The 27220-nt window shown below is 38.9% G+C and overlaps 1 protein-coding gene across 3 annotated transcripts in view; it reads left to right on the top strand.

The window, feature by feature from the left end:
• The first annotated feature begins 304 nt into the window (after positions 1-304).
• Positions 305-27220, top strand: part of LOC126185136 (F-box/LRR-repeat protein 6) — a 235207-nt gene continuing 208291 nt past the window's right edge. Inside the window, exons 1-3 of one of the 3 annotated variants that reach the window (XM_049927971.1) lie at positions 306-481; positions 5363-5541; positions 19091-19761. In XM_049927971.1, coding sequence (XP_049783928.1) covers positions 19523-19761 — 239 coding nt within the window. In that variant the 5' untranslated portion in view covers positions 306-481; positions 5363-5541; positions 19091-19522. Of the gene's footprint in view, positions 482-5362; positions 5542-19090; positions 19762-27220 lie in introns of all 3 variants that reach the window. The other 2 variants (XM_049927972.1, XM_049927970.1) reach the window with 2 other exon arrangements.

The following is a 27220-nucleotide window of genomic DNA, read 5'->3' as shown; positions in this document are numbered from 1 at the left end:
ATGTCAACAAAATGTTTTTGTGAAATATACTCCCTATTACGACATCGTTTGCATTAAAATTCTCAACAGTGCGTCAAAATAAATAAATACATACATAAGTATAAGGAGGGGAAGCGGTGAGAAGGTTCTCCATGGTCAGATAATGTGCTGCGAATTTTTTATTCATTCAAAATTGAGAACTTTCTCAGAGAATGTTCTTTTGCTCTGGGAATCTTCTGCGGATAATGTTCTCTTTTTTAACTGTAACACGAAGTAACACTTTTGTCACCTTACTTTGTTTTTTACTGACTCTGCTTGAACTCTCTTTGTGTCTATCGATCTTTGGCATGAGGTGTTTTGTGTATGTATGTGTTTATGTTCACAGTGTGACTGATGTAAACTGTTTTCGTTCTGAATGTAAAGTTTGGATTACACATTATTAAGAAATTGTGTTGGGAGGTAGTATTTTCGCATACCTTGGAACATCTCCATGTACGGCAAGGTTAGTAGTTTAGTGATGTTGGAGAAGAACGATATGCCACATTAGACTCTAATGTTACTGAAATATTTTTGCCTTAATCCTGGAATACCTCGGTGGGAGGGGGAGGGGGGGGGAGGGTACTACCTACATCAGATTTTATTCAAAGGAAGCCATAAGTAATAGTATAAGCATATGTTAATTACAATTATTTGATCTCAAATGGTATGTTATATACCAAATCAAGTACAAAATGCCCAGTTTTGTACCCTGACGGCCGGCCGGAGTGGCCATGCTGTTCTAGGCGCTTCAGTCTGGAAACACGTGACCGCTACGGTCGCAGGTTCGAATCCTGCCTCGGACATGGATGTGTGTGATATCCTTAGGTTAGTTAGGTTTAAGTAGTTCTAAGTTCTAGGAGACTGATGACCACAGATGTTAAGTCCCATAGTGCTCAGAGCCATTTTGTACCCTGACGTAATCGTAAATTTTACGAGGATTAAATCATCTAGGGTTAATAAGAAGTTTCTTACTCCCTTTATTATTTTTTTCGCTTGTAGATAATAGCTAATCCCGTTACCGTATGATGTTCCCTAAGCTCGCATTCGAGAGAAGTATGGCTCAAATCCTCGCCCGGCCGTTCAGATTTAGGCGTTCCATATACTTCCTACATGAACTGAAGTATGTGAAACTGTGTTTCTCGTGAATAGGGCATAGCCGATTTCCCATACAATCCTTGCCTTACCGAAACTTGACCGAAACTTGTACTGCATCTCTACCGATCCCGTGTGGGTGTAACATCTTTATCTTTTCTTCCTTTATGAGTGTAAGAAATTGTAAAGGCTTAGAAACTGTAAATCAGTTAAACATGTGACAAATAAGGGGACACCATTTGCATCATGACGATAGAACATGAACAGCCCCCGGCTTTACAGTATAAGTTTGTAAATTTTCGTGGTAGCGGAGAACTTTTCCTGTAACTTTTTTAACTTTTCACTGTAAGATACCAAACGGAGGGAATGGACCGGCAGTCACTTTATGTATGTGGCAGTTGATGAATATTGCACCCAAGATAGAGCAATCCTTTCCTTTGTGAATTTGTATCATTTTTGTCTGAGTTGTAAGATGTAAGTAGCAATACAAACTGTATGTTTGATTTCAGTTTTACTGCTTTCATGAATGGATCATGAAAATTACACCAAATTAACAAGGCATTCCAATAAATTTATGGCAAAAAATAAAATACAGTTGCGAAAGTGAAATATTATCCTCCAAAAATTGTCAAACAGTCACTGAAGTCGACCATTTCAGGTTATTAGCACTGATTATTGGCAAAAGGTTTTCTTGGAAGTGTCAGGTTCAAGATCTTGAACAGAAACTGAGTGCAGATATCTTCAATAAAACAGTAATGTTCACTACCTCAGATACTGCCATGCAAAGGCTCATGTACTTTGCTTGCTTTCACTCTGTTATCCTCATATGGCATCATATGTTAGGGCAACTGTTCTCTCACCAAGAATATTCTTTAGTCCATAAAATGGTGGTCAGGCAGGTCTGTATGTCAATTCGTGAAATTTGTAAAGGCCATTGTTCAGGTCTATCTGAATTCCAACTCTGCCTTCACCGTACGTATACTCCATCGTGGAATATGCTGTTGACAGCATTGACTTATTTGGAGGAAACTGCAACATTAATTCAGTGGATACCAGATGGTAAAACGATTTTCAGTTGGACATTTCCTTATCTATTCAGGTTTCATAATCAAGAGGCCTCCAGCAAAACTGAAAAAAGAAAAATTCGGAGGGAAACTCCAAGTATTCAAACACCTAAGGTGAAAGGTTTCTTTGTGGCACCCTCCTTGTACTGTGTACAAGAGTTCCTCAGGTAGTTGATATATATATATATATATATATATATATATATATATTAGCTTTGCAGCGCATCAGCAATCGTGGATAATTTAATGATTATAAATAATCCCCCTCGATTGCAAATAGAAATCGGATGTTGACCTAGGTTTCGGCACGGATAACCACGCCTTCTTCGGAACACACTAAAACTACAAACTGCCTAAATAGGCACGGTCCAACATTAATACAGAACACCTCTTTAGGCAGTTTGTAGTTTTAGTGTGTTCCGAAGAAGGCGTGGTTGTCCGTACCGAATCCTAGGTCAACATCGGGTTTCTATTTGCAATCGAGGCAGATTCTTTTTAATCATTATTTTTTTTCAGCTCACTCACTATTACTTCTTTTTATGTTTTGTTAATTCTATAGCTTCTTTTGTTTACAAATTATGTGAACTATGGACTGACTGACAAGTCTGTTGAGGAGCACTGGATGTTATGTATTTGTAATTGCTGGTTGTGAATAGTTCATTGGATATATGCCACACTGAATTCGAAAGACATCATATTTCCAGTTGAAATGAAATGATTAAGCCTGTACAGCATTATTGCCCTGGAGACTTCCACCTGGAATTGTTTGACCACCTAGTGCAAGTGTTTTTATTTGACTCCACTTCAGCAACTTCTGCGTTGATAATGAGAACAGGACAACACCTACTCCCAGAGGGGATAAAATCTGGCCCGACCAGGAATCAAAGCCAGTACCCCACGATCTAGAGACAGCAATGCTAATCGCTACACCTCGAGCTCTGTACATATTTCCAGTTAAGAAGGTGTTTATGAAAGTCATTTTTTCCCATCTCATGGAACTGCAGTCTTCTTTAGGCATAATACTACTCTATTGGTGTGTGTTTGAAAGAGGATCTCTAGACCTAAGCACAGAATCTTGAACATGGTATGGGATCGTGAAATGTTACACTTGTACAAGAAAATGGCAATGACTCACTGCAGAGCTGCTTTGTTGTTACAGTGTTAGAAGACCATTATTGGTGTGCTTTTTCAGTCTATATACTTACTGTAATCTGTTGTGTGTGGATGTAATTCATGTATTTGTAATGCAAGATTTCCATGATGCCTAACAGACTGTGCACCAGGCCACAGAGGACAGGCTAGTGCTCAGCCACTTGTGGCTTGTGCAGGTACTGTTTCTTTTCTAGCCTGTCCAGTATTCTAGTATGTTGGCCAATGAACGTAACTCAGACTCATTAATGACATTTATCTTGTACCCTAGACCAAGTTACATGGTGCAGTGATTAGCACATCCAACTTGCATTCAGGAAGAGCAGGGTTCAAATCCCCATCCAATCATCCTTGTTTAGCTTTTCCATGATTACCTTATACTGCTCAAGGCAAATGCTGAAATGGACACAGCTGATTTCTCTCCACATCATTATCCCCATCCATACTTGTGCTTTATCTCTAATGACTTCATTGTCAGCAGGACTTGAAACCCTAATTCTGTAGCCAACACAAACATACTGTGTGCTCAGATAAAAGCTAAATGGGATTTCAGGTCCTCAAGAGATATTTTAAACATGTTTAATTAGATTAGATTCAGTTTTCATTCTGTAGGCACAAAAATGAGACGATTCTCACGGATGTGGAACATGTTAGAAAGTGTAACATAAAAGACATAGAACATGTGAGTATAAGACTCACTTCCCTGATCATTTGTCAGGAGATTGTCAAGAAATGTGAATACATTAGAGTAAACTGTAACTACAAATATTTATAGAATTAATACACTGTCAGAATGAAACATAGTTATGCCCTTTTAATAAATTTATCACACACAAAATACCTAATCTTGACTGTTGTGACCAAGTGCTGTTAAAACTAAAATGTAACAGACATTTTTACATAAGGTGGTCTGTTAAGATATGCGTGTACAGAGTAGCAGCAGTTGCCTACCAAAAAGTCTTTCAAACTCTGTTTAAACTGTACTTTATCTGAAACCAATTTTTTTCATTGTTTCTGGCAATTTATTGAATGACTTTGAGCATTTGGACATATAATATTGAGAGAAGGGGGGGGGGGGGGGGGAGTGCAATACAAAGATTCCAGTTTAAAGTACTAGGCTCACAGTCTACGGTTGCCACTAACTTTCACCGGAATACGCTTAGTACTTAATTAAATTTTTTTGGCAGTTGCCGTACCATTTCAAGATATTAAGAACTTCGATCCGTACCATGATCGTGCATACACGTATACAGAATTCCAGCTGTGTGACATGTTTCTTCTAATGTAATGTTCATGTCCTGTTCTGACAATTTTAGTCCTTGTACTTGTTCCAAATCATGATAATTAGTAGTGGTATAACACTGTTTTTATTTATGTGATTCTCTCGTATTTCCACTGAGCACAACGAATCTTAACTGAACTTCTGTTATGTAATCTTTCCTTATATGCACATTCACTGTTGATTGATTGTGGCAGCATCTAAGTGGCTAGTTCTCATTCCACTCATTGTCATTTCTGCGTCCATGTATGGATATGCAGGATGAGCTACATTTGCATAGCATGTGAATGTCCTCTTGTGTGATTTCTGAAATGACTTATGATGTTATACATTGTTGCCAAGATGTGCATTAACACTGCTGGAAAAAAAGTTCACCCTTTTAGAGGTTTCCTATTCATTCAAGCTTTATTGTTGTAACAGTGCATATGGAGCACATGAAATGATTACATTTACAGTAGCACAAGCGGTTCTGAGGTACCGGTTATCAATCCGTACTGAAACACCCATATTAGTATGTGGGACAGCCTCCACGAAAGTGGTGACCATTTATGCATACAACGTAGATCTGGTAAGTGCCGTCTTGTAGAGATCATTTGTCTAAGACACACTGGTCCCACCCCAGACCTTATGGTCTGGTGCATGATAAGCTACAATTGTGTTTCTGGAGGGAATGCTAACCTGTGCTCAGTACATGCAGAGTGTTGCCAGACGTATTCTTTTGGCATCCTTGCAACAGGAAGATAATATGTCGTTCCAACAGGATAATGCTCACCCACACACTGCCCGTGAAACTCAATGCGCTCTGCAACACGTGCAGCAACTTTCCTGGCCAGCACGATCTCTGGACTCGTCTCCAATCGAGTACGTGTGGGATACAGTGGGACGTGAAGTGACACGTGCGACTCTTCGACGACACCTCTTACGGAACTACGTGAACAGGTGAAGTGGGCATTGCAAAATGCACCCCATGACAGTATTTGCCATCTGTACGATTGACTGGATGCCAGAGTCAGTGCCAGCATTGCTACCACAACGAGCCATAATTCGTTGCCTTCTGTAAGGAACACCACACCTTTCCGAATCTGAAGTCAGTTCTGCCAGTGGAAAAGTGACTGCTCCAATTGCCTCTAAATGAAAACAGGCTCCTGGTGGTCAAATTCGGGATTCCGACCTTGTGGAATACGAGAAAGTGCATCTGCATTAGAATGACGAGCAGAGGTGCAATAATTATTGGGGATTGAAAATTTGTCATATAAAGACCCCATCGTTGGAAGATTAGATTAATACTAGTTCCATGGATCATGAATACGATATTTCGTAATGATGTGGAACGAGTCACATTTTCCAATACATGACATAATTAAGTTAATTTAACAACATACTTAAGTTAATATAACAACTTTTTCATTTTTTGTGTTTTTTTATTTTTTTTAATATTTCTTTTTAATTTATATCTAAAAATTCCTCTATGGAGTAGAAGGAGTTGTCATTCAGAAATTCTTTTAATTTCTTCTTAAATACTTGTTGGTTATCTGTCAGACTTTTGATACTATTTGGTAAGTGACCAAAGACTTTAGTGCCAGTATAATTCACCCCTTTCTGTGCCAAAGTTAGATTTAATCTTGACTAGTGAAGATCATCCTTTCTCCTAATATTGTAGTTATGCACACTGCTATTACTTTTGAATTGGGTTTGGTTGTTAATAACAAATTTCATCAGAGAGTATTTATACTGAGAAGCTACTGTGAATATCCCTAGATCCTTAAATAAATGTCTGCAGGATGATCTTGGGTGGACTCCAGCTATTATTCTGATTACACGCTTTTGTGCAATAAATACTTTATTCCTCAGTGATGAATTACCCCAAAATAGGTGCCATATGAAAGCAACGAGTGAAAATAGGCGTAGTAAGCTAATTTACTAAGATGTTTATCACCAAAATTTGCAATGACCCTTATTGCATAAGTAGCTGAACTCAAACGTTTCAGCAGATCATCAATGTGTTTCTTCCAATTTAATCTCTCATCATTGGCCACACCTAAAAATTTGGAATATTCTACCTTAGCTATATGCTTCTGATTAAGGTCTATATTTATTAATGGCGTCACACCATTCACTGTACGGAACTGTATGTACTGTGTCTTATCAAAATTCAGTGAGAGTCCGTTTACAAGGAACCACTTAGTAATTTTCTGAAAGACAGTACTGACAATTTCATCAGTTAATTCTTGTTTGTCAGGTGTTATTACTATACTTGTATCATCAGCAAAGATAACTAACTTTGCCTCTTCATGAATATAGAATGGCAAGTCATTAATATATATTAAGAACAACAAAGGACCCAAGACTGACCCTTGTGGAACCCCATTCTTGATAGTTCCCCAGTTTGAGGAATGTGCTGATCTTTGCATATTATGAGAACTACTTATTTCAACTTTCTGCACTCTTCCAGTTAGGTACGAGTTAAACCATTTGTGCGCTGTCCCACTCATGCCACAATACTTGAGCTTGTCTAGCAGAATTTCATGATTTACACAATCAAAAGCCTTTGAGAGATCACAAAAAAATCCCAATGGATGGTGTTCGGTTATTCAGATCATTCAAAATTTGATTGGTGAAAGCATATATGGCATTTTCTGTTGAAAAACCTCTCTGGAAACCAAACTGACATTTTGTTAGTACTTCATTGTTACAGATATGTGAAGCTACTCTTGAATACTTTCTCAAAAATTCTGGATAAAGCTGTTAGAAGGGAGATTGGACGGTAATTGTTGACATCAGATCTATCCCCCTTTTTATGCAAAGGTATAACAATAGCATATTTCAGTCCATCAGGGAAAATGCCCTGTTCCAGAGAGCTATTACACAGGTGGCTTAGAATCTTACTTATCTGTTGAGAACAAGCTTTTAGTATTTTGCTGGAAATGCCATCAATTCCATGTGAGTTTTTGCTTTTAAGCAAGTTTATTATTTTCCTAGTTTCAGAGGGAGAAGTGGGTGAGATTTCAATTGTATCAAATTGCATAGGTATGGCCTCTTCCATTAACAGCCTAGCATCTTCTAATGAACACCTGGATCCTACTATATCCACAACATTTAGAAAATGATTATTAAAAATATTTTCAACTTCTGACTTTTTGTTCGTAAAGTTTTCATTCAATTTGATGGTAATACTGTCTTCCTGTGCTCTTGGTTGACCTGTTTCTCTTTTAATAATATTCCAAATTGTTTTAATTTTATTATCATAGTTGCTGATTTCAGACATGATACACAAACTTCTGGATTTTTTAATAACTTTTCTTAATATAAGACAGTAGTTTTTATAATGTTTGATAGTTTCTGGGTCACTACTCTTTCTTGCTGTCAGATACATTTCTCTTTTCCGGTTACAAGATATTTTTATACCCTTAGTAAGCCATGGTTTGTTACCAGGTTTCTTACGAGTATATTTAACTATTTTCTTGGGGAAGCAGTTTTCAAATGCACTTACAAAAATGTCATGAAATAAATTGTATTTTAAATTGGCATCAGGTTCACGGTACACCTCATCCCAGTCTAACTGCTGTAGGCTTTCCCTGAAATTTGCAGTTGTTAAATCGTTGACTGAACGTACTACTTTGGAGGACTGTCTAGTATTGCTGAATGGAGCTATGTCATATACTGTAACTAGCTGTGCACCATGATCAGAAAGACCATTCTCAACAGGCTGAGTATTTATCTGGTTAAACTTATCTTGGTCTATAAAGAAGTTATCTATCAGTGAGCTGCTATCCTTTATCACCCGAGTAGGAAAATCAATAACGGGTGTCAAATTGAAAGAACCGAGTAATACTTCAAGGTCATTTTTCCTATTACCCTCTTTCAGAGAATCTACATTGAAGTCCCCACAAATAATAATTTGCTTCCCCCTGTCTGACAGATAGCACAACAAGGAGTCCAAATTTTTCAGAAATAGATGAAAATTTCCTGATGGGGACCTATATACAGTTACAATTATAAATGTGCCTTTATTTAATTTAAGCTCACAGGTACATGCTTCTATATGTTTTTCTACACAAAACTTTCTTGTTTCTATACTTTTTGCACAATGATAACTTTTGACATATATGGCAACTCCTCCTTTCTCCATATTTTCTCTCATTACATGTGCAGAGAGCTTATATCCACTTACATTTACCTTATCCATATCAGTAACAATGTGATGCTCAGACAGGCATAGTATATCTATTTCATCCTCAGCTTCTAAATCTTCTAAACAAACCAGAAGCTCATCTATTTTATTCTTTAAACTCCCAATATTTTGATGAAATATACTTACATTATTTTTAATTATACTTTTATGAGAACCTTTCCTTATTCTAACATTTGCAGTACTCTCCTGTCTGAGTTTCTCATTGTGCTTAGGCCTAGTTGCTATACCAGTGGTCACATGGTGTTCAGAGAGGCAGATTATGTCAACTCGGTTGGGTGACTTTAATTCATCAATGCAATTACCTAGGACTGAGATACAACTTGGTGGAGATAACATTTCTGGTGATTGGTGAAAATTTATAATTGACAGCTGTGATTGGTGATCCAATGTGCTAGAATTGTGCTGTTTAATTTCTTTCCTAAACTGAAGATTTGTTTCAATCCTGACCTCTCGTAGAACTTGACATCTTTCTGTCTTACCTATCCCAAAAAAGGGTGCTGCTCCAACACCTGTAACCACTGGTATTTTACCATTCATGGCAGTGCCTCCCCCCCTTAAATTTCCTGCTATTACCCCAGCCAGTTTCCCCTTCCCTTTCCTGTTGAGATGTAGGCCGTGCCTGGTATAGTCCCACCTACTGAGAGAATCAACAGGAACCATACCAGTATGAGCCCCCCACACCCGACCCAAGCAGCCGTTCCAACTCCAAATTAACTCTCCCAACAGAAGAGTTCAAATGAGGCCGGTCATGGCGTCTCAGGACAGATACAAATTCAACATTGGTGTGTCTCGATGCCGACGCAATCTTTACCAGGTCACACTCTATACTGTACCCAGGATCTCTGTCGATGCTGTTCCCTGGCCCTCCCACAATAACCACGGTAAATCCTGTACAGAGTGAACCTAAATCCTCTGTCACCTGATCCAGACTAGCACTTGGTTTGAAAAAATTTGTGACCTGGTATTCTGGTCCTAATTCCTCCTGCAGAAGTTGGCCTACACCTCTGGCATGAGAACTGCCTAAGACCAAAACTTTCTTCCTTTTTGATGGCTTTCCTACATTATTTTTCAATTTCCTATTGAAAGTTTGTTGTGTCCTGTCTACACCTACCTCTGCTTGAGGCTCATCAGTTTCTAACTGAAGCAACAGGTCAAACTTATTTTTGACATTCACCACAAAACTGTCACACTTAGTTCTAGGCTTGATGTGCTATACACAGTTTTGCCTCAGGTCAAAAAAGTGACGAGGGGTTTATAAGTCAGTGGTTAGATGAAATTTTTGACCGTACAAAAAAATTGTTTGCACACTATAAAGGCAATGGCCAACACTTCCTTTTTGATCTGTGAATAACATTCTCGAGCTGAAGTAAGTGTCTTTTACGTATACGCAGCTAGTCTCTCCGAACCGTCCACTAACTCAGGCCCGGGCGACCTTGGGTCACCTCGTCGTGTGATGTGACAGCAGCGCTCCGTGTGTGTAAACTCCAAACTGTAGCATCTGTGTCACTAACTTCTATGGGGTAATGCATCGATCTGAATAGCACCCCTTTCTCGACGTGCCGTGCTGACAAATTATGCTTCGAAACAACCTTTTTTGAGAGTACCTTCATTTTATGTTCAACCCATCTTGAGATGTTTATTTACTTGTCAGATAATTGTTTACTTACTTATAATGTTTCACAACAGTTGTCTTTGCGATTTTTGGCGGCATGCGAGTCACTTGAGTGTTTGAAATTTAGAAGCCAAATTGGAAAAATGCAAACTACAGCATAGCAAATTGTCAAACTGATAATGCGCCCCGCACTCTCAGCATATGTTGGTAATACTGAGAATATTTTGCTCGCCATTAATACTGTTCATGTAACATTACTACCACTGCAGATGATAGGCATAAATTGTATGTCATTAGCACTGCACAAAATGGCCAAAGCTCCTTTAACCCATGATAGCAGAGCAGAAAATATGTCCCAGCCATACTACAATGCAAGTGCTTCATTCTATCTCCCATAAATTTCTTGCATGGACCAGCTCCAGTCCATCGGCCACCTGTTGCCCACCTGTGCTCTAGCTGATGAGAGAGAAAAGCCCATATGTTGTGTGAGGCGGTGTCTGCTGCCAACACCAATGGCAAGTTAGACAGATAAGTCACAAGGCAGGGTGCTGATTGGAAGGCTGACATTAATTTCTGAAGAGCCTGTTAGCACTCTTTGACCATTGAAAGGGGACTCCCTCTGTATCAAGACAACTCAGTGGGTGGGCTATGGAGGCTGCCTGGGGAATAAATCTTGCACAGTAATTCACATCTCGTAAAAATACTTCAAAATCCTTAACGGATTTACGCACAGAGATGTATGTAATAGCATCTCCATATTCTGTGGTGGGCTTTTGGTTGAAGAATGCACATTTGGAAAAGTTTTAAGTAAGATATTTCTTTGCAAGGGCTGTAAAACCAAATGTAGATTGTGCAGATGTTTTTCTGTCTTGCGACTAGTGACCAGAATATTGTCGACGTAATTCACACAGTGTGGAATTCCTGCAATAATCTAATCAATAAACCTCTGAAGGATGGCGGGAACACTAGCCACACTAAAAGGCAATGTGTTACATTGGTACAGTGTGAACAGTGTGTTGAAGACTAAAATCTTTCTTTAGTCTTTGTCAGCAGGCAACTGAACCTGTGCCTCCACTAGAGTGATTTTAGAAAAGAGTTTTCATCCTGAAAGCTTTGAAAAAAATTTCATCTGGGTGAAGCAAGGTATAAAAATCAATGTGCACTTGAGCATTAGTTGTTTGTGTGAAGTCTTCTCACAACTGAAGAGAGTTCCCAGACTTCCTAACGGTCGCTATTGGATAAAACCTGTTGAGTATAAGAAACAGGGGACAAAATTTGATATTGTTTTATTCTGTCTTGTCCAATGTTGACCTCATCCTTAATGGCCAACAAAATAAGATGAGCATGGCAAAATCTTGGACTTTCACCTTTAAGATGACATAGGCCTGAAAGTCAACCACCTTCCCTAAATTTGGTTCAAATAGAGACACAAATTGTGTATCAAGTCTATCAGTGGCTTTACAGGGTACCAACGAACTGAAGTTGTGTGCTTCATGATGTAATGAAAATGCAAAGGTGGAATATGCATTGAGACCAATAATGTTCTCACTCAACGGATTTGATACAACCGATAAGACAACATTCGAGACACCTGATTATAAGTGACCGTCAGTTGCACATGAACTGAGAGTGGCATATCATGTTAGTTGTATGCCCACAATTTTGATGCATTTTGCTGAGCAAGGGACTGGACACAGAAAAGTACACAGACGTTAACGACTGAGGCAAATACGCCAATATTGAAAAGCAAAGTCACAGGAATATGTTGCACTGTTGCACGTAACAAAACTTTACGCAGTGCCAGCACCTGGTCACTGCCTGAAATGTTGTTTGTTTAAATTGATTGGGGCCAGTGACTGGTGTCTGCTGTTCTATGACATACTTCTGCAGTGAGACGTCTATATAAACATTTATAACATTCGACCTCATAATGTGGACATTCCTGTCTGACATGCAAAGAAAAATAGTCCAGTCAACTCAGAAACAAAGAGGATCACTGCGAACGATGCCTGGGCCCGGCCAAAGTTTGCCGAAAATGAGGCTGGTCGGCTGCTGGTGTATGGAACTTGTTTACCATTTTCACATGTGTTACAGAAATCTGCTGCCAGGTATCCTTACGATTCTGAGTCACAAGTCTGCTGAAAAAAGTATGTTGCGCAGCTGGCAATATCTCGTATGCTGTCTCAGTTTGCAACACTTCAGCCAGGAAGCTGTCTTAAGGATTGTTTGCAGATCTTCTTATGTGGGACAAAGCAGATAACTACACCTACATACATACTCCACAAACCACGGTGGAGAGTACCACTGTACCACTACAAATTATTTCCTTTCCTATTCCACTTGCAGACAGAGCAAGGGAAAAATGGGTGCCTATATGCCTTCATATGAACCGTAATTTCTCACATCTTATCTCCACGGTCCTTATACGATATTTACATTGGCAGCAGTAGAATCATTCTGCAGTCATAAATGCCACTTCTAAAAATTTTTTCAATAGTGTTCCTCGAAAAGATTGTCGCCTTCCCTCTAGGGATTCCCACACGAGTTCCTGAAGCATCTCTGTAATACTTGCATCTTGTTCAGACCTAGTGGTTTCAGATCTAGTAGCCTGCCTCTGAATTGCTTCAATGTCTCCCTTTAATCAGACCTGGTGCAGATCTCAAACACTTGAACGATACTCAAAAGTAGGTCGCACTAATGTCCTTTGCAGGTGAACCACACTTTCCTAAAATTTTCCCAATTAACCAGAGTTGACCATTCACCTTCCCTACTACAATCCTCACATGCTCGTTCCAGTTCATTTAGCTTTTCAGCGTTATGCTCAAATATTTAAATGGTGTGACTATATCGAGCAGGACACTACTAATGCTGTATTTGAACAGCCACAATCTGATATTATTTACCACCATATTTCTTGAACCATTTACATCATGTACCACAGCTTTTACAATGACACTTGTGTTCAGTCCAAGTAGAAGAGTTTTGAAATATGCATCATATTCAATGCCAGGTCATTCGTGTATAACAAGTAGAGTGGTGAATGTATATGAACACCCTGTGGCAACCCTAATATCCTACTTTATTGCCCCTCAGTTAGAGTCTAATTTGTTGTCAGTTGACACTGCAAGCTGATTTACTGCTTCCTACTTGCACAAGAGTCAGATTCTGCTTTTATTCCGTGTCCAAATAACGTCTGGAGCCATTGCGGAATGCTGTCCGGTCCCACCCGTAGTGCGAAACAGAAATATCGTATCGATCACCAAATAGACAAATTCTGTTCGACTGAGCGACAGTGAAATACTGAGTGGCAAAGAAATAGTTACTAATAATACAGTATGTTCTGGATAGAGAGTGTAACAGCAAATGGTTGTACATGCTTCACAAATGAAGACAATCTTATTTATCTGCAGGGATCTTAGAGCACTTTCCTGGTGTTTGTGCTTTCTGTCCCACCCACATATTCTTGTTGCTGTTTCACAGTGTTGTTAGATCTTCCCAAATGCTAACAAATTATGTGGAACTATTCTCCTTTCTCACTGAATCTGACACTTTGGCCATTTTCAAATACCCTAACTGCTCAAAATGTAGTTGAACTCTAACTGTGGTGCACTTCAGGTGCTAGTCTTTACTGTTGTTGGTGACACTGATATTATTTCCTTGTTGTGTGTTTCTTGGATATTTGTATAATTTGTTCAAGATATACACAAACAGTTCCCAGTATCTCTTCTATGTTAGCAGTTGCTGTTAATATATTAGCATTGTGACCACGATTACTGGTTTCTGGCAAAGTCTGCTACTCTTGCCCAGTTTTGCACAAGTTAGTATATTTCATATCAGCATTTTTTATCGTAATTCATTTTTATACTAAACAAAATTTGAGAGAAATTTTGGAAGTCTATGACAAATGGTATCCATTGTATTATTTATACCATGTTGACACATATCAATTCATCAGTTATGGCAGACTATTGAAATATAGGCTGCCATTTCCATAGTTGTTTCATAAATAATACCTTCATTTTTGAGGTACTACGTAAAATGGGAGTCTTTTTTGTGATTTTTCTTTTTATTTGCATGTAATTCACTCTTAGCCACTAATCTGCTGGGATGATTTGATCCGAGGCTAGTACACCTACCCGAATCCCAGGCAAAGTGTGCTAATGCACGTGGTTATCCAGGTAGGCAGGAATGACCGTAGAGTAATTAATCTAGTTCAAAGAATATAATTCATACTTACATGCAAATGTGCATTGTGTATATTTAATAAATGACCAATGACAGAATTACTAAATAATAAACTTTTACCCCCATGAACCATGGACCTTGCCGTTGGTGGGGAGGCTTGCGTGCCTTAGCGATACAGATGGCCATACCGTAGGTGCAACCACAATGGAGGGGTATCTGCTGAGAGGCCAGACAAACGTGTGGTTCCTGAAGAGGAGCAGCAGCCTTTTCAGTAGTTGCAGGGGCAACAGTCTGGATGATTGACTGATCTAGCCTTGCAACACTAACCAAAACGGCCTTGCTGTGTTGGTACTGCGAACGGCTGAAAGCAAGGGGAAACTACAGCCATAATTTTTCACGAGGGCATGCAGCTTTGCTGTATGGTTAAATGATGATGGCGTCCTCTTGGGTAAAATATTCCGGAGGTAAAATAGTCCACCATTCGGATCTCCGGGTGGGGACTACTCAAGAAGACGTCATTATCAGGAGAAAGAAAACTGGCGTACTACGGATCAGAGCATGGAATGTCAGATCCCTTAATCGGACAGGTAGGTTAGAAAATTTAAAAATTGAAATGGATAGGTTGAAGTTAGATATAGTGGGAATTAGTGAAATTCGGTGGCAGGAGGAACAAGACTTTTGGTCAGGTGAATACAGGGCTATAAATACACAGTGAAATAGGGGTAATGCAGGAGTAGGTTTAATAATGAATAAAAAAATATGAGTGCGGGTAAGCTACTGCCAACAGCATAGTGAATGCATTATTGTGGCCAAGATAGACACGAAGCCCATGCCTACTAAAGTAGTACAAGTGTATATGCCAACTAGCTCTGCAGATGATAAAGAAATTGATGAAATGTATGATGAGATAAAAGAAATTATTCAGGTAGTGAAGGGAGAGGAAAATTTAATAGTCATGGGTGACTGGAATTCAAGAGTAGGAAAAGGGAGAGAAGGAAACATAGTGGGTGAATATGGATTGGGGGAGAGAAATGAAAGAGGGAGCCGTCTGGTAGAATTTTGCACAGAGCATAACTTAATCATAGCTAACACTTGGTTCAAGAATCATGAAAGAAGGTTGTATACATGAAAGAACCCTGGAGATACTAAAAGGTTTCAGATAGATTATATAATGGTAAGACAGAGATTTGGGAACAAGATTTTAAATTGTAAGACATTTCCAGGGGCAGATGTGGACTCTGACCACAATCTATTGGTTATGAACTGTAGATAAAAACTGAAGAAACTGCAAAAAGGAGGGAATTTAAGAAGATGGGACCTGGATAAACTGAAAGAACCAGAGGTTGTACAGAGTTTCAGGGAGAGCATAAGGGAACAATTGACAGGAATGGGGGAAAGAAATACAGTAGAAGAAGAATGAGTAGCTCTGAGGCATGAAGTAGTGAAGGCAGCAGAGGATCAAGTAGGTAAAAGAAGAAAAATTGGGTAACAGAAGAAATATTGAATTTAATTGATGAAAGGAGAAAATATAAAAACGCAGGAAATGAAGCAGGCAAAAAGGAATATAAATGTCTCAAAAATCAGATCGCCTGGAAGTGCAAAATGGCTAAGCAGGGATGGCTGGAGGACAAATGTAAGGATGTAGAGGCTTATCTCACTAGGGGTAAGACAGATACTGCCTACAGGAAAATTAAAGAGACCTTTGGAGAAAAGAGAGCCACTTGTATGAATATCAAGAGCTCAGATGGAAACCCAATTCTAAGCAAAGAAGGGAAAGCAGAAAGGTGGAAGGAGTATATAGAGGGTCTATACAAGGGCAATGTACTTGAGGACGATATTATGGAAATGGAAGAGGATGTAGATGGTGATGAAATGGGAGATACGATACTGGGTGAAGAGTTTGACAGAGCACTGAAAGATCTAAGTCGAAACAAGGCCCCGGGAGTAGACAACATTCCATTAGAACTACTGACGGCCTTGGGAGAGCCAGTCCTGACAAAACTCTACCATCTGGTGAGCAAGATGTATGAGACAGGCGAAATACGCTCATACTTCAAGAAGAATATAATAATTCCAATCCCAAAGAAAGTAGGTGTTGACAGATGTGAAAATTACCGAACTATCAGTTTAATAAGTGACAGCTGCAAAATACTAACGTGAATTCTTTACGGACGAATGGAAAAACTGGTAGAAGCCGACCTTGGCGAAGATCAGTTTGGATTCTGCAGAAATGTTGGAACACGTGAGGCAATACTGACCCTACGACTTATCTTAGAAAATAGATTAAGGAAAGGCAAACCTACATTTCTAGCATTTGTAGACTTAGAGAAAGCTTGTGACAATGTTGACTGGAATACTCTCTTTCAAATTCTAAAGGTGGCAGGGGTAAAATACAGGGAGTGAAAGGCTATTTACAATTTGTACAGAAACCAGATGGCAGTTATAAGAGTCGCGGGGCATGAAAGGGAAGCAGCGGTTGGTAAAGGAGTGAGACAGGGTTGTAGCCTGTCCCCAATGTTATTCAATCTGTATATTGAGCAAGCAGTAAAGGGAACAAAAGAAAAATTCGGAGTAGGTATTAAAGTCCATGGAGAAGAAACAAAAATGTTGAGGTTCGCCGATGACATTGTAATTCTGTCAGAGACAGCAAAGGACTTGGAAGAGTTGTTGAACGGAATGGACAGTGTCTTGAAAGGAGGATATAAGATGAACATCAACAAAAGCAAAACGAGGATAATGGAATGTAGTCAAATTAAGTCGGGTGATGCTGAGGGAATTAGATTAGGAAATGAGACACTTAAAGTAGTAAAGGAGTTTTGCTATTTGGGGAGCAAAATAACTGATGATGGTCGAAGTAGAGAGGATATAAAATGTAGACTGGCAATGGCAAGGAAAGTGTTTCTGAAGAAGAGAAATTTGTTAACATCGAGTGTAGATTTAAGTGTCAGGAAGTCGTTTCTGAAAGTATTTGTATGGAGTGTAGCCATGTATGGAAGTGAAACATGGACGATAAATAGTTTAGACAAGAAGAGAATAGAAGCTTTCGAAATGTGGTGCTACAGAAGAATGCTGAAGATTAGATGGGTAGATCACATAACTAATGAGGAGGTATTGAATAGAATTGGGGAGAAGAGGAGTTTGTGGCACAACTTGACAAGAAGGGACGGGTTGGTAGGACATGTTCTGTGGCATCAAGGGATCACAAATTTAGCATTGGAGGGCAGCGTGGAGGGTAAAAATCGTAGAGGGAGACCAAGAGATGAATACACTGGGCAGATTCAGAAGGCTGTAGGTTGCAGTAAGTACTGGGAGATGAAGAAGCTTGCACAGGATCGAGTAGCATGAAGATCTGCATCAAACCAGTCTCAGGACTGAACACAACAACAACAACAACAACAACAACAACAACAACTCACAGACACAATGGCTGTCCAGTAGTTACCTTCAGGAGGAAAATTACAGTGCTATTGAAGGACACTTTTAACAGAAAAAAACTGTTCTTAACTTTCGGAACTATTAATATCTTTCCCAGGAAGCAAAGAAAGAGAGAATAGGGAATAATCATCCAAACAAGTGGGTGCCTCTCATTCTGGGGCCTGAATGACCAGACCCTCCTTTTTACATTTTCCTAGTCCGTCCCGATTTGCTCCCAGAGGACGGAGCTAATGGTTTCAAAAGCAAGGAATAGATTTTTTTCACTTTTAAATGTATCTGGCCTGCCCAGGTAGCACAGATGTTAGCTTATTGCGTGCTTGATTTGGGTAGGTGCTCCCAACCTGGATCAAATCCATCTGGCAGATTAATGTTGAGGGCTGGTGTGCAGGCCAGCATGGGTGTGGTTTTTAGGTAGTTTCCCACATCCAGCTATGTGAATACCAGATTGGGACCCCCGTCCCGCCTTAGTTACATGATTCACAATCATTTTGAAAATGCTCTCACCCTTCCCTGTGAGAGGGGAGGGGGGGGGGGTGTTGACAGGAGGGGCCCCCAAGTAGCTTCTACCTCTAACATTGCCAAATACAGATTAACATGCTGACCCGTGAATACACTGGATAAGGCCAGAAAAATGAGACTTTTAACTATCTGTTGGTAGTGCTGGATTTTCACTTCCTGTTGTAAGTATATTCTGTCCCTTTGTAATTTTATAGTTTTCTCAAGTGAATTTTCCTATTTATGCAATTATTAAATAACAGTTCAGTATTTTTTCCTAAAATGAGGTAGTGTACTGCTTAATAAAATGTGAGACTATTTATGATGGATTAAATCTCTGTGCTAAACTGGGATTCTCCAACACCTATCTCTGCCTTGGGTGAATGATGCTCTGCTATTGAGCAATGCTTGCAAAAGAAAGAGATGTGAATGTAAATTGCAGTATATAGATTCGTAGTTGCCTTAGAGATCTAATCTTGCTATTATTTGACTCATAATTAACATGTGCAAAAAAATTAAACTTTTACAGGTTTTGATGTTTCTTATCCTTTGTATTTTTTCTCCCTTAGGAACACAACAGTTACCCTGTGGACTGAAAATAAAATATAGACTATTGCTGTATCAGAATGTGAAAATCTATCTTGAGCTACTTTTGGAAGTGTGGAAGTTAACAGATTTCTCAAAAGTGGAGTTCTTGGACTCAAAACGCATTAGTTTTTAGCAAATGGTGCCATTAACTGTTTACCACGAACAAAGAAAATGGAAATAATTTTGAATGTCCAGTGAACGTGGAAACACCATTGATAAACAGCAGATGTGCAAGTTCTAAGAGATAAATGTGCTGAATGATATGGTTACCACACAGAAAATTGTACCGATAACAAACTGTTAAGTATCTGCATACAACTGGACAGTCTTTAAATCAGTGTGTCCTTTGACCAGAAAACTTTTTTAATCAACACTAGCATTATAGATTTGAGGCTGCAACAACTCAACTAGCCATGTTGAAAAATCCCTGTTTGAGAGAACAAAATACTGATAAAAGTGAAACTCACCATTCTGAAGATGAAGGACATTCAAGTGAGAGACTACCTATGCATAGTAATGATGAGTCAATCAATGCCAAGGATGAAACTACAGATGCACAAAGTGACTGGGGAAGAAGACTTCCAGAGAATGTACTAATGCATATATTTTCCTTAGTGTGCAGTGAAACTGGATGCATACCGTTCCTTGTCAGGTATTTGTCATCTTAGGTCAGTTTGTTCTCAGAGCGATCACAAAATATTATTATTATTTTAAGTGCTTCAGGTAATTTTATACCTTGCAATACACCATTGTAACTTATTGATTGCAGTAGGTAATGCTGGTAGTAAGTTGTGTAGACCACAAGTCTCATGGTGTGCATCATTATGACATTAACTGCATCATCAGTTTCAAAAACATAATGCATGTTTCAAATCTATATGTGAGTTGGTCATTTTGTACTTTTGTATCAATAAATATTTGTAATTATATAATTTTTTTGGTAAGGGATAATACCTATGTCAGTCCTTTGAATTATTTGTTATGCAAAGTGAACATTATATTTGGGGGAAAGTCATTATGAAGTAGGAAAGTAGATGGACATGAACCAAGGTCCTACATACTGTAGTCCTTGCCTTGTGCACTGTGGATTGTGCCATCTTTCAGCTTTGGTCTTCTTGTGTGATATAGCATTGACCAGAGTTGGCACATCCATTACTTTTAGATTAGATTAGATTTACTTTCGTTCCAATTGATCTGGATTGAGGAGGTCCTTCAGGATGTAGAACATGTCACAAAAACAACAATACATGACACATATTTACAACTCAAACAAATAAGCTAATGTACCATTCCACAGGTCCCAAGTGGAATGATCATCGTTTTTTAATGAACACTATATGAAAGAATCATTCTACAAATACTAATGCACTGAATTTAAAATAAAACAGTTTATTTATTTATTTATAAGGTAATAAACGTGTAATACAACTACTGTAATACTTATTTACAATGAACACATTACTGCACTGAAATGGTGCAGAAGTTAGATTGTACACACACACACACACACACACACACACACACACACACTGGTCAGGCAGTATCAGTTTGGACATTTGTTGTTGGGGTGGGGAGCATATACAGCCACTTGGAAGGAAAGTAGCAGTGCTCTCTTACCAGTGAACATATGTCCAGTTACTGAATACCCACCATGTGACATGTATAAACAGTTTGAGAATCATCGCTAACAAGAGATCAGTGTGAGGGAAAAGGTGGAGGACCATGGAACATATTTACTAACCCGTTACCTCATACAATGTCTGTTTTTTAGCTAACAATCATTTTGTATTTGAGCGGAACAGGTAAACAAAGATATGTACATGCATTGAACTTGTATTTTAGAAACCAGGTGCACCAACAAAAGAGGTTTGAATTCCAGTCCTGCAAAACTTCACTGGTATAGGCCTAGGTTATTTTGACCAGATGCATCAGACATCTGGCACAGGCAATTATTCAATTTATATAACTTTTTGTGTGAAGTGCTATTGTGACCCCAATATTGTAGCACCTTCATGTTTTGTACCTATTGCCTGCTTAACACCTCAATTATACTGTGAGCTGTTATTTATACTCCTTCCATTATTTGTATTCCACTCAGGACTTTCTATGCCATATTTAAATGTCGTCCATTATAATATTTAGCTAAAAAGAAGAACATTTTTGTCCTGAACACAAGTCAGAAATGTAGATTGTGGAAATTTGTTTAAGAATAGGGAAGTAGTTGAGATTAAATTACGCAAGAACTCAGTGTTTAAGAAAATGAATGTTATACAGACAGATGAAATGGTCACTTATTTAACAAAAGAACTTGTGCTGACAGCAAAAGATATTGTAAGTATGAAGAGAGTAATAGAAAAAAGTCTCAATTGAAACAAGACAGTTATGAAATAGAAGGTGAGCCTCAAGCAAATGTTTAGGATATGCGAAATTAAAAAAAAACTATTATTATACACCTTCAAGGTCTGTGAGAAGATGGATTTGTTACGGGTAGATCTGATCAACAAGCAAGTATTATAAAATTCTACATGAATGGAAATGGGAATCCCTGTAGGGAAGAAGATATTCTTTTCATGAGTCAATGTTGAGAAATTTTAAAAAACTGGCATTTGTGACAGACTGCTGAATGATCCTACTGCTGGCGACGTACATCTTGTGTAGGGACCACAAAGACCAGATAACAGAAATCAGGGCTTTTACAGAAGCATATAGATAGTTGCTTTTCCCTCGGTCCGTTTTCGAGCGGAACAAGAAAGAGAATAACAAGCAGTTATACAAAGTACCATGCACTATATGGTGGCATGCATAGTATGTATGTATGTATGTGTGTGTGGAAGAGTTTCACAATTAACTGGTGTTGAGATTGTTAGATGTACAGATTTTGTTTAGTAACAGAAGGTTAATAGAGGAAATCAGAGGTGACCTCTTTAAGGAACTATCATTACATTTACCTGAACTGGAACCATTTCCTCATTTACCAGAACAGATATTGGTCGTCTTCTGGGGGAACATCTTCTTGACACCTGTACTGTGGACCAGAGAGAAGCTGATGGCCACTCCATTATGCTCTGGAGAACATTCTTGTGAGCATCTGTGGGTCCAGTGGAGCCCCTGTGAGGCTCCATCATAGCCGAGAAGTTTCGTACACTGGTTGCAGACTACTTACACCTCTTCATGGTGATCATGTTTCCCTATGGCAGTGGCATTTTTTAGCAAAATAATGCATCATGTTACAAGGCCAGGAGTGTGGTGGAGTGGTTTCAGGAACACAGTGATGAGCTCAAATTAATGTGCTGGTCCCCCAACTTGCCAGATCTGAACCCAATCAAGCACATCTGGAGTGTGATTGAATGTGGTGTCAGAGCTCATTGTTCTCCTCCCTGGAATTTACAGGAGTTAGGTGACTTGTGTGTGCAAATGTGGTGCCAGCTCCCTCCAGCAACCTACTAAGGTCTCATTGCTTCCATGCCACGATGCGTCACCACTGTTATCTGTGTCAAAGGTGGACATACCGGCTATTAGGTAGGTGGTCACATTGTTCTGGGTGATCAGTGTATGGGGACTAGTTTAAATTAGCACCCATTATGTACGAGGGCTGAATGAAAAGTAATACCTCTACCTTCGTTAATTGGGTTTGGATGGGAATATTTTAATAAATCATTATCAGGAGCAGATGGAAGTGAGAGGTGCTAAATCTGGACTGTACTAAGGATGCCGTATGGTGTTGAGATTCAGTCTCTGAAGTTCTGCTGTGGTGGCACGTGAAGTTTGTGGTTTGGCATTGTCATGCTGCTGGAAAACTTTTGCCTTTCAGACGGACCCTTGTTAGCCGTTGTTTCAGAGTTTGCAGCATTGTGAGTCCGCCGCTCGTGGTCTCGCGGTAGCGTTCTCGCTTCCCGAGCACAGGGTCCCGGGTTCGATTCCCGGCGTGGTCAGGGATTTTCACCTGCCTCGAGATGACTGGGTGTTTGTTGTTGTCCTCATCATTTCATCATCATCCAGGAAAGTGGCGAAATTGGACTGAGCAAAGGTTGGGAAATTGTACAGGCACTGATAACCACGCAGTTGAGCGCCCCACAAACCAAACATCATCATCATCGCAGCATTGTGATGTAACGCTCTGAATTGTTGTTCCACGATCAAGAAAATTGACATGGATAACACCATCAGCATCCCAGAACACTGTGGCCATGAATTTTCCAGCTGAGGGCTGTATCTTTAATTTCTTTTTTGGGGCAAGTCTTTGTGTCGATATTCCACAGACTGACTTTTCAATATCCGGGTCATAATGGTGCACCCACATTTTGTCTCCTGTCACAATTGAATGGAGAAAGACTTCACCTTCATTCTCGTAATGCGAGAGAAGTTCTTGGCAAATTTCAAGTCTGTCCGCTTTCATTTCAGGAGTCAGCATCTGGAGTACCCATTGTGCGCAGATCTTCCAATAGCCAAGCAAAGCAATAATGTGACCCACACATTCTTGTGAAATGCTGATTGTGCTTGCAGTTTCTCTCTGAGTCATACAACGATCACCCTGAATCAATCTGTCAACATTTTGCTTGTGAAAGTCGGTGGTTGCTGTCACAGGCCGTCCAACTCATTGTTTGTCATGCAGGTCAGATGTTCCTGCCTCAACATCTTCAAACTTACTCACCCAAAGATGCACAGTACTCACATCAACACTATAACCATAAATTGCTTTCATTTTCTGATGAATCTCCTTTGGGGTGACACCTTCTGCTGTCAAGAATTCAACAGCTGCACGTTGCTTAAATCACATTGACTGACTGTCTGCACAGGGTTCCAGTGTAACAACACATCTGTTCAGTGCTAAGGCTTCCCGCCAACTGGAGCTGTAGAGAAGAGGCTATGGAACAAGCCAGTACCTGCCACATACCAATGCTGCCAACTGTTGAAGAGCTACAAAGGTGGAGGAATCTTTTCAGTCAACCCTCGTTATGGAGTCCGGATTAGTATGTTACTGCCACTTCTTAAGCTGATCAAATGACTCAGTCATGATGAAAAGTCTTTCCATTAGTACAGCTAAATGAGGAAAGAACGTGGCAGGGCTGTGACTCCTTGACTGCCAACTGTCCAAAGGACATGACGAAAATGAAGCTCATTGAGCAAGGCCCATACCCATAGCATCTTAAGATAAGAAAAGCTGCCTTGCGTAATATGACTGTGCTATGAGAAGGAGGAGGAGAAAGAAGAGTAAGGAAAATAAGAAAAAAGTAGTAGTATGTGGTACCACCATATAAAAAGACAAACACAGAATTTTTAGCAGCATTCTTTTTGTAATTACATGTCCTCTATTAAACATATTATTGCTTACAAGAAGATTAAATTTATCATTATTTTTAGTGCGTGTAATATAATTTGAAAAGATCTGAATCTAGAAAATTATGTATCAGTACGTAGTTAAAATGCCTAATTTGGAGTGATCTTGGGGTAGCTTTTAAGGGTTAGTCACTGTAAATACTTTTAACACTGTTGGTAGACAGTTTCTCTTGCTTGATTACAATTCAGCTGACATTGCTACTTTGTTATTTAATATTATTGTGTTTTACCATGCTTTTCTGTCTAATCTTGGAATGCTTATCTCATGGAGTTTGATTCTTACTAAAAATGAAAACCAACCACTATTACTTATTTTACTTATTAAAAATAAAGTCATTACCAGTTTTGAACCAACTGGTTCATCTTCAGATTCCAACCATTGTAAAAGTTTCTTGGATGGCTTGTATCATCAAAAATTCTATATCAAAACCAGCGATAGCTCTCTTTTAATAAATGAGATGGTTAGCGTTGTCTGATTGCTGATTTTATGATCTATGAGAATTAATGGATGTTTTCCTTTATAGTCTCTGACTGTAATTTTTGACAAAATAGATACTTACATACTTTTGCACAATTTACAAATGTAATGGAGGAATATACTGGCAATGATGAGACAACACACACACTGGAACATTATTATTTCAATATTTTGAGAAACATTTCTAGCTTTATTTCTCATCCTTTCCCCTTTTTCCAAAAAATACTGTAATTTAAGACTGAACTAAATAAATCTTGATATGTTAATGAAAATATACTGAAATTTGTTACATTTCTTTGCAGATAAAGCATACAGAGTGACCAGGAACTCATCATTTTAAAGTGACATTTACTACACAGTACTGCACCGATCATACAGGTTCTCAGAAATTTGGCCCATACTTGTCTAGCTCTTCAGTTCACTTTTAATGTCATCAGCAAATATGTTTGTCATGTGCCTAGGCAATTAGAGAGCCAGGTGATAATGCAAAAAAGAAACTGACTTTATAAGACTGAACCTTCTGACAAGCCACGTATAGAATTTGCATAGTTGATTGTGGTGTTTCATTAATGGATCCTAATGGGCTGACATATTTACTTGGACATGCCACCATCAACCCTCGTGTACTTGTGCAGTAAGCCATGAAATGACACAGCACAGCAGTAGATCTGGACTTGTAGTTTAGAGAAACACTCTTTAACTCTTTGTCTGGTAATACTGATTTGAACTTGCTTCACTCATTTTGTTTGGTTGATGAAATGACATTATACATTAATTCCATCCCTGTACTTTCATTCATGCATTCATCATATTTCATGGATTCCACAATGAAGGAGAACCTTCAGGCATGTCAATCTAGTCAAGGTATACCTAAACAAAATACAAACAAATGGTACAAACTTAATCTGTACAATGTATTAACGATAAATTATCACTATACTGTTTAATGCTATTCGTACTAGCTAAATTTAACCAAGTAAATTATAAACAAAGTTAACACTTTGAAGAAGGCTGCCACATGTCATATGTGAGAGGCCTCTGCTACATTCTCATTTATGAACATCTAATGCATTTTATTGATGTTAGTGTCAGTAGAACCGTAAAGTGCCAGTTATATAACTCAAAGAGAGGCCTTTTAGTGCCTACCAATTACACATTCAGAACCTAAATATTTTGTGCGGCACACATTTCCGACATAACAATTTAAAAGTGTTGAATAGAAAATAAGCTGAAATTCAATAAGTTTTTGTTTTGCAACTAAGATTGTTAGAAACTATCTTAAAACTAACTATGTATAATACTTTAATGAAAAAGCATACTGTATGTTTTTAAAGTATAGTTTTATTTAAGAGGGGAAAGAAGAATGTTGTAAACGTATGCTTTTATAGCTGTACAGAAGAAATACTGCAATTTACTTGTGCAAGGTAGTGTTATTGCTGTTGTAGTTGGCAGGAGAGCCAACACCGTGTTACTAGAGGAAGCCTAAAGGCACGCGTTTTAGCTCACGCAGGCTGGTGTGAGGTCTGGAACAGGACAAGGAAATTAGAATTTAGGAAAAACGGACGTAGCTGGTGGAATACTTACGGTAACTTTAATCCATTAATGGTGAACGTCGCTCTTGACGGTACATGATTCAGTATCAATAGTAACTGGTAATGGCGCCTTGCTAGGTCGCAGCAAATGGCGTAGCTGAAGGCTATGCTAACTATCGTCTCGGCAAATGAGAGCGTATTTTGTCAGTGAACCATCGCTAGCAATGTCGGTTGTACAACTGGGGCGAGTGCTAGGAAGTCTCTCTAGACCTGCCGTGTGGCGGCGCTCGGTCTGCAATCACTGATAGTGGCGACACGCGGGTCCGACGTATACTAACGGACTGTGGCCGATTTAAAGGCTACCACCTAGCAAGTGTGGTGTCTGGCAGTGACACCACAATTGCAATTTCAGTGAAAAAGGAAGAACAGATTATAAAAGGTTGGAGGCAAAATTAGTTTGTTTTCTACAGTAGCTAACTTTGCAATTGCATAATTCTTCAATTTAATTTGATCTGACATTATCAAAGCTCAGTGTAGTCACATAAAGTCATATATCTCAAGTATGACTATATCACAGGAAATTTGTTTACAGAAAAAAATGAATCAGCTAAAAGAATTTGTGGTGATTTTGAAAATGATGAAGCTATGAAGGTGGCTACATGGTTCATGCCTAGATAGTTCAGTCACTTAAAAGCATTGCTCTTAGATAGGCAAAGTTGAGGTCTTGGTCCAACAAACAATTTTAATCCATCAGGAAATTTCAC

The sequence above is a fragment of the Schistocerca cancellata genome, chromosome 4 (assembly GCF_023864275.1).
Source record: "Schistocerca cancellata isolate TAMUIC-IGC-003103 chromosome 4, iqSchCanc2.1, whole genome shotgun sequence".
Classification (NCBI taxonomy): domain Eukaryota; kingdom Metazoa; phylum Arthropoda; class Insecta; order Orthoptera; family Acrididae; genus Schistocerca; species Schistocerca cancellata.
This window is presented reverse-complemented; position numbering and strand designations above follow the sequence as displayed.